Source organism: Strongylocentrotus purpuratus, unplaced genomic scaffold, assembly GCF_000002235.5.
Source record: "Strongylocentrotus purpuratus isolate Spur 01 unplaced genomic scaffold, Spur_5.0 spur5_scaffold_1, whole genome shotgun sequence".
NCBI classification, from domain to species: Eukaryota; Metazoa; Echinodermata; class Echinoidea; order Camarodonta; family Strongylocentrotidae; genus Strongylocentrotus; species Strongylocentrotus purpuratus.
Genome location: NW_022145594.1, coordinates 24,959,777 through 24,968,607, shown reverse-complemented (window position 1 = coordinate 24,968,607; position 8,831 = coordinate 24,959,777). Strand labels below are relative to the sequence as shown.

Here is an 8,831-nt window from a genome sequence, read left to right as displayed (position 1 = left end):
TAAATATGACTGTAAAAAGCTAAGGAGTTCAGATCAAACGTTCATAACACTTTTGTGTGTGGTCCCACATGTCCATTTCTGAGTAGTGCTTTTCACTGTATAACAGCCTAAGACTGATGAAGAACACTGTTAGTGTTCAAAATTACTCACTAAAGGTACAAAACAATTCAGTTTGATTGTGTAAAAAGAAATTTTCAACCAGTAAACTACCGTTCAGATGACATTTTTCAAAAAGTTATGTATTAGCAATGTAAATCTTTAATGGAACAATCTAATTTACCATACATGCATGTGCGACTTCAGACAAGTACAATCTGTTTTATGTACAGATTTAATGTGCACAGGAATTATATTATATTCATTACATACCGCATATGAAGATTCTAGAAACTTGTAGGCATAGAATTCACTACAGGGCATTATAGTGAAAAAGATTTGGACCAGGCATAATTGTACTTGCTCGTACAATGCAAGAACACAATGGTTGCGCATTTAACAATATATATACACGCAGTGCTCTTAGACAATTCTACAAATATTATTATCATTAACTAATGATTTTGCAAACCATATCATCCAATAAAGATTGATTTTAACACTATTTCACTTGATAGCTCTCAAACCTAGGTCAAACACATTTCCAGATCGTATACCTACATGTAATATAAATAGCATCCCACGTATGTAAATGTATATGAAAGTCATTACATAATCAATCCTGGGGGTGTTTCATAAAGCTGTTCGTAAAGTTAAGCATGACTTTACGAACGACTTGAATATGAAGTGCCAGAGAGGATGCCTAACGTTTTTCCTGATATTTCCAATAACCTCAATTAAATTATGGCAAAAAATATACTTTGCATTAAAAATGATTTTTATAATAATAATGCTAATTACATCTGCAAAGTTCAACTTTAGTTGATGCAGTTAAAACTGATTGAGCATCCCATTTGGCTTTTCATATTCAAGCTGTTCGTAAAGTCAGGCGTAACTTTACGAACAGCTTTATGAAACACCCCCCAGGTTCCATTAACTTCTTCAATTGCATGTATTCAATATATAAGGACTTATAAGAGCTGGTAATGATATATATCTTGGGACAAAGTTATGTCTTCTTCACCACATCAAAATACCTCTTCTACTATTCATCGAAGATTCCTCCTTTTAACCGTCAAGTTTTTCCAAAAAGTAGCTCCATGCTCTCCGCATAAAACACTCACACATCGAGTTAAAGTTCACACCATTCCAAACTTGAGTCCTTATGATTATGGTGCAAAGTTCATCGAACTATGTCATACTTCAAGAGCGCCCTCTCATGACGATGCTTGGACAATGCTGGCTTGGTTGGTTCGTAGGGTCTTCTGCAGCACATGCGCGTCGGCGGGCTCGATGCGCTTGTAGTAATGCTCTTTGGTTTCAATGATCTCAAATTCAAACTTTTTGTAGAAGTCGATTGCTGAATCGTTGTTAATCTGCACGTGTCTGTGTAAATAAGGGCGGAGAATGATGGTTTATAGCCGTTTGTTCTAAAAATAGTTTGTCTACAACCTGAATGGTGTATGTCCATATGGTTTAAACCCAGCTCGTCTACTAACCATATGGTCTAAGAGTCACTTGATGATTCTTATTTATGATAAAATTATTAATAGACCATATGGAAAATAGAAAAAATGGGCATTAGACAAACTGGAAGTTAGACAGACAGGCGATTAGACCAAATGGGTAGTAGACTTATTGGAGATTAGACCGAATGGAAGTTAGACCAAATGACTATTAGCCTAAATGGTCATTTGACCAAATGATGAGTGGATGAAATGATTATGAGACCATGTGGATGGTAGACGGGCTGGGTGTAGACCAAATGGGAATAGACTAATTGGTAGTAGACGAACTAGTTGTAGACTAAACAGCAATTCACTAAAATGATCATTCAACCAACATTAGTCGCATCATTTAAGAGAAATCTAAAAACTCATTTGTTTTCTTTGTAATTGTTATTTTTAGAGTGTAATGCACTTGGAGAGCGTATAATTATTCTGTTTTTATTTACTAATGTAAAGAGCTTTGAGCATGTTTATGTAAAGGCGCTATATAAGTATCAATATGTATGTATGTATGTATAAAGAGGGTTGCCAGACAGAAGATTTCATTTAACAACACTTCACTGAACTAATTTAATCAAGCATACTGTCTCCCTCTCTAATTATCTAACCCACGTTTCAAAATGATTACATACTCTCATGTTCATCACCCATTTTCAAATTTAAAATGTTTAAAATATGACTTAACATGACTTCAAAAATCATAATTTAAACATGGCAATATCACCACTTGCAAGTTGTAATGCATAAATGTTTAACTAAGTTTTAACACAGGTATTTAATAAACCTAATTAAAAACTGATCCAACATGTTCATGTTTACTCTCTATGCTCATGTCATTAGCTTTGCAGAAAGAATTATACCCAAAAGTCAAACTAGTGTTTTACCTAGTATAGCACATCGAGAGTAAAAAAATGCTATTTATTTATCCAACCATTTATCCAACAATTATTTGTACACATGTGTGAGAAAGGCTACTTCAAGGCAAATCAAATGTATAATACTACAACGTAGCCCCAGAACACTACCTGAAATGAAAGATCTATTTGCGTTCTATGAAACAGAACAAAAGAGAATTCAAACATTGGTATATTCCCAAATCTTTTGCAAATAAATCAAATTTTTCACCCTCAAAAAGTTATTTGTACACCTTGCATTTTGGGTCCCCGTTTTCACATTTGCCCTTTAACTAGTTGCAACAGAAATCCTGCATATTACATAACAGCAGAAATTTCACCTGAGATTCCCTGTATAATTAAAGTCCCTAAACACCGGTTTCTGGACCATTATTTCTGGTAAACCCTTTAATATCCCCATTTGAATTACAGGTGTATATATACTTGTTTCAGACACTGTATTGTATTTGGTATCATGCTCAAAGGCATTTGGTACACATGTAAACAGTTATAGCATGAATTGCAATAAGTGATGAGATGACTTACAAGTATATGTTATCAATGCGTCCATCTTTCTCACAGAAATCCAGAACATGCTTCAGCATCATGGTACCTGCGAAGAAAGAAGAAACAGATACATTTTTCATTTTAAAATAATTATACCAACAGATTGGACTGAAAGCCAGGTTTATTTTGCAATTTCCCATGCTGTAGTGACCAGCCCTGTTGTGAGGCAAATATACTTTCCTTTAAAAAAAGACCACATATTTCCTGTGAATATCCATTTGATTTTCGTAAATCAATAACACACAAAAAGGGATAATATGTGCCACATTTACTTTAAACTGTCCTAAATAGAGATTTCAAGAAGAAATTGTGACGATTTTGCTGTAAGAGTAGTAGTAGTAGTAGTACTAGTAGTAGTAGTAGTAATAGTAGTACTAGAAGTAGTAGTAGTAGTAGTAGTAGTAGTAATAGTAGTACTAGAAGTAGTAGTAGTAGTAGTAGTAGTAGTAGTAGTAGTAGTAATAGTAGTACTAGAAGTAGTAGTAATAGTAGTAGGAGTAGTAGTAGCAGTATAAGTAGTAGTAGTAGTAGTAGTAGTAGTAGTAGTAGTAGTAATAGTAGTACTAGAAGTAGTAGTAGTAGTACTAGTAGTAGTAGTAGAAGCAGTAGTAGTAGCAGTAGTAGCAGTAGTAGTAGCAGTAGTAGTAGTAGTAGCAGCAGTAGGAGTAGTAGCAATAGTAATAGAAGTAGTAGAAGTAGTAGTAGTAGTAGTAGTAATAGTAGCAGTAGTAGTAGTAGTAATAGCAGCAGCAGTAGTAGTAGCAGCAGCAGTAGTTGTAGCAATAGTAGTAGTAGTGGAAGTACATGTAGTTGTAGTAATAGAAGTAGTAGTAGTAGTAGTAGTAGTAGTAGTAGTAGTAGTAGTAGTAGTAGTAGTTGCAGTAGTAGTACTAGCTCATTATTTTCCTTTACATTCCAGCAAAATCTTTCCTATCGCAGAAACCTACATAAATGTGGGTATATGGGTCCACTTAACATAGAAAAAGAGTACTTACTGATTCCCAGTCTCCTGTACGGTGCTAGACACCCCAGGGTCATGATGTAGAGACGTCTAGCTCCCTGGTCTGTCGTATCGATCCTGCAGCATACAGCACCAACCACGATGTCATTGTAGTATGCTACAAGGACAAACAAATAATATATGATTTTATAATGTAGTATGCCACAGGTAAAAAAGAAGGGCTGTCAAGATTCTGCCATTGTGGCATGCATAATGCTGTACACATATGGTACATGTACCATATGTTTTTTTAATTATACAGTGATAAGGTTAAAGGGTACACAAAGGCCATCAAGAAGACAATATTAACATTTATTTTTGCACAATCTCTTCAAAGTTTCAGTCTAGATATGTACCTCACAGTATGTACAATTACGTACACAGGTATTTTGGGGGGAAATTGAGCAATGATGAAATGGCAGCAAGCCTCCCATTAGAAAACTTTATTTGTCTCACAGGAATATGCAGGAGTTAATATTTCAATTTGTTTTACTTCTTTTTCTGGACATATTTTTTCTTCTTTACTACTGCCACTTCACTTCCAGCACATTCAACTTTGATTTAACAAAAAACCTTCACTTGCACTACAGTTGTGTCTATTGCTCTTTGATTTTCTACAGTCTACACCCCGACAAACAAACAAATCACTACTATTACTCTTGCAAATACACAAACCCACAAGAGTGTTTCAATTCTCAATTATCCACTTTGTATACTATTTATTAATTCCAATGTCTTTTTTTTAGGAAATTCACACACTGAACAAGTGCTAATGTTCAACCTACATGTAGTTTACATCCACATAGAACAAGAAGAATGTTAACTCCATTTCACACACAGATAAACATCTTTTAACCGCAGCAAAAAAGGCAGCCACATTTTGTTTACGCATAAATGATTGGCAACCGCACGCAACAAAAGACTTAACAAGTGCGAATTCACTGAGCTCAGTGAGCTCAATATGATACAGAAATGCGAAGCATATTACACTTTATGTCATCATCGAAAAATCGATGGGGTTTTGCCACGTCATTTCTGAACAGACCCTAAAGCGCTCATCTGCTATCAAACATTGATTAACCACAAATTACCTAGTTTGGCCAATTCTCCAACTTCCAAGACATCTTTGTAGAACTTATCATTGTAGGAGACGGGGAAGACGACCGAGTTGAGTTTCTTCAGCTGCTTGATGTTATGTGAGGTAATATCCCCCAGATCTTTCCTCCCTCTGTAAAGACAAATAAAAACACCCCCATGAGTAAGGATGGTGGTATGGTCCATTCATACATTAACAAATTATGCTAATAATGATGATAATCATTTTTGTTGCCAATTTGATACTTGCTTTGCAATAATAGGAATAACTCAAAGTACAAGTCCACTCCAAAAATAACTTACTTTCAATAGAAGCAGAAATATCAGACAAACCAATCAAAAGAATTTTGAGCAAAATCGGATAACTAATAAGAAAGTTATGAATTTATGAAAAAGTATGTAAAATTATGGAAAAAGTGAAATCACTATCGGTTCACAAATTGCCAATTTTGTTATCAGTCTGTGACGTCATGTCCTCACTATATATCAATTGCTTTACCATATAGTTTAATTCCATAATTTCCCTTTTTATCCCCAAGAATCTTATTTCTTCACACAAGCATCCAAGTTAGATTGATAGTAATATGTTTTTGTGTGGATGCACTGATGTAGAGTAATTTTTTTCTTCAGTTAAATCATGAAAAATGTGAAATTTGATAAACTATTTAGATAAAAATCAATAATTATGAATATACAATATTCCAAAAATAGTATCGATTCTTCAAAGTTCATAACAGATTTTGTGAAGTGTCATGCACGCAATATGATACAAATAATAAAACCTGGGCAAAGACATGGGGAAATCAAGTTTAGGGGATAAAAAAGGAAATTGACAGGATTAAACTATACAGTTGTATAAAGCAATTGATAAATAGTGAGGACATGATGTCAAAAACTGATAACAAAATTGGCAATTTTTGTAGTTATTTTAAGTGAGGGCCTAGAAAAAGAGTGTCTGCACCTACAGTGGCAACTTTTAAGAGTCAATTGAGAGCCCTTCCCTTAGGAAAAGAGAGCTAATCTACCAAGTATACCAAGCAAGTAAGTAAGTACTTAACTTCAATGGCAATGTCAATACATAATATTACTTCAAACCACAGAGATTTTCCAGGCCATCCCATTCACTTATTTTGTTATATAATAACGTAGATCTAGGAAAACTTTCTATAAGGCAATATTCTGAAGAATTTCTATGTCAAAGTATATGATGTATTAGTCTATGTAGACTGGGGTCTATGTAAACTTATTTTGATTCTTTGTACGTTTGTAAAATATTGGACAATAAATTGAAATTGAAATGAAAATTGAAATGAGGATCTGAGACATTTATATACAGTAGAGTCTAACTGTAGACCCTAGATAACTTCACACAGGTGCGCGCCCGCCCAGAACCCATCGGTAGACTATGTAGACCTCTACTTGTATTGTGCAGCGGTTTGCCGCGAAACCTGTGAAAAAGTGTATAGGGGGGTCTACTAATATCAACGTTTATCCGAAAAATACTTCAAAAATAACAAGAAAATTGACACGAAACAGGTAGACCTCTGGGGTCTAACTGTTACGTTTAGATTAGCCTTAAGGGCTCTCTCGAAATGTTTTTTTAATGATATTATTCGAGAGAGCCTTAAACGGCTCCCATACCCCTGCACGGAGAGGCATGTAAACAAAACTCAAAAGTGGTCCAAAATCACACTTTCGCGCACCCGACCAATATTGGACAGTGGCTTTGATAAATTTTGTCGTAGTTTTGGTCTTAATTAGCGCTTTAATTTCAAAATCGGATCTAAAAATAACAAAATAAGAGCAATTTTCTTACCAGACCGATACAGCTCAGCTCCCTTTTCACGTGTACCGTGTGAATTCACGATGTCTACACAATGGTGATGACCTCTGACTAGCACTTCGTAAATGTGCTGCTTCCGTATAATGCGCTGAATAACACTCATACAGCGCATTATACGGAAGCAGCACAATTTACCCACAATTACGGAAGTGCCAGTCAGAGGTCATCACCATTGTGTAGACATCGTGAATTCACACGGTACACGTGAAAAGGGAGCTGAGCTGTATCGGTCTGGTAAGAAAATTGCTCTTATTTTGTTATTTTTAGATCCGATTTTGAAATTAAAGCGCTAATTAAGACCAAAACTAGAGTAAAGTAGCCCGTTTTCGGCCACTTAAGACAAAATCCTATTTTTAGGACTCTTTACTTCCTATTTATTATCATTTCTTGTTCAAATCATGAAGCAAATATTATTATTATTTACACAAAAAAAGAATCCCAGAAAAAAATCACGAATTGCCATGACAATATCCATTTCAATTTTCACTGTTTTGGAGCCCGTTATCGGCCGAGCGTTTCAGTTTACGGCCGCATGTACAAAGTCAATAGGAAGCGCTCGCGCGCGCCGTGCGTTTCCGCGCTGATGTACAGCACAAGCGGGCGGAGCAGGTATCCCACGCCGGAGCTCCCTGGTGCTCGCCTGGCCGAAGACGGGCACAGCGGTGATCGGAAGTTGGAATCTGAATTAGATAGAGATATCGTGTGTGCGTCGCGGTGTGCGGCTGCATTGATTTAATACATGCGATGACATACTTTTGAGCTTGCGACTAGCACAAAATCGGGCTTTAAATCTGAAAAATACTTGAAATAAAGCTCATTTTATGGTACCCATATTTCTTACAGACACGCGTAAGATACTCGATTTTTCAGATTTGGGTAGCGGGACCGGCGATTACATCGCTAAAATGTGATATTTTAGGATATATTTTCCATTGCAAATGTGGTTCTTCAGTGACACTGGCATGGTATGGTATGTGTGGGATATGTGTTATGCTATTATGCGATGTATTTTAGAGTGATTTTACCTTGTATCCAACCAATCGGCCGAAAACGGGAGCTGGCCGATTACGGGCTCCTTTACTCTACGACAAAATTTATCAAAGCCACTGTCCAATATTGGTCGGGTGCGCGAAAGTGTGATTTTGGACCACTTTTGAGTTTTGTTTACATGCCTCTCCGTGCAGGGGTATGGGAGCCGTTTAAGGCTCTCTCGAATAATATCATTAAAAAAACATTTCGAGAGAGCCCTTAAGGCTAGTTTAGATTTAGGTCTACATAACCACCTGATAACGACTTTTAGTTTTAACTCATGATCTTTATAAAAAAAAAAAAATTTGGACATTTAATGAGAATTAGACTAACTTCATTTTGGGTACGTTTTAGTAGGGTATCTCCACGCTGGAGTTACGGGTCTATTTTTGGATAGGTTTTTGAACAAGCGCCCAGGTTTTAATACACAGCTATGCGTCAATGTGAATCCGGGCTAACTCGGCCCACGGGACTACTCGGCCCAGCTGGAAAAACTGGGCCGAGATGTCCCGACCTGATTAATCGATCGAGAGATACCAATGTGTATATGTTTGTGCTCTTTGTGACTTAATAATGCCCTTTCCAACCAAAATCTTTAATGGAATTGTGTTGATTGATACCAATGAAGACAATCTATGACTTATCTTTAGGTAAAATGACAAAAAAAATGACATTTCGGACAATTTACTCACAGCTCGCAATCCGCATTGCCGCACGTACATTAAATGTGCGTTGTATCTACTCGGACCATTGAAATTCGAGCAGTGTTTTTGTCGGTAAATCACTGCAAAAATATCATT

The 8,831-nt window shown here is 36.1% G+C and overlaps 1 protein-coding gene across 1 annotated transcript; it reads right to left on the bottom strand.

Annotated features, from left to right (window-relative positions):
- Positions 1-929: 929 nt before the first annotated feature.
- On the bottom strand, positions 930-5,345 carry LOC753422 (N-alpha-acetyltransferase 50). Its single transcript, XM_030978642.1, has 4 exons — positions 5,156-5,345; positions 4,060-4,182; positions 3,044-3,110; positions 930-1,482 (listed from the first exon to the last, which is right to left on the bottom strand). Exons 1-4 carry the CDS (start codon positions 5,343-5,345, stop codon positions 1,314-1,316), a joined length of 549 nt encoding a protein of 182 aa, XP_030834502.1. The 3' UTR covers positions 930-1,313.
- Between the last annotated feature and the right edge of the window lie 3,486 nt (positions 5,346-8,831).

What these genes read in the sequence shown, in the direction of transcription:
- LOC753422 (XM_030978642.1), bottom strand. Translation starts at nt 5,345, where the DNA reads ATGGACCATACCACCATCCTTACTCATGGGGGTGTTTTTATTTGTCTT. An exon ending in GTACAGGAGACTGGGAATCA is followed by an intron (nt 3,111 to 4,059) that starts GTAAGTACTCTT and finishes CTTTCTTCGCAG; the next exon opens with GTACCATGATGCTGAAGCAT. An exon ending in CGCATTGATAACATATACTT is followed by an intron (nt 1,483 to 3,043) that starts GTAAGTCATCTC and finishes TTATTTACACAG; the next exon opens with ACACGTGCAGATTAACAACG.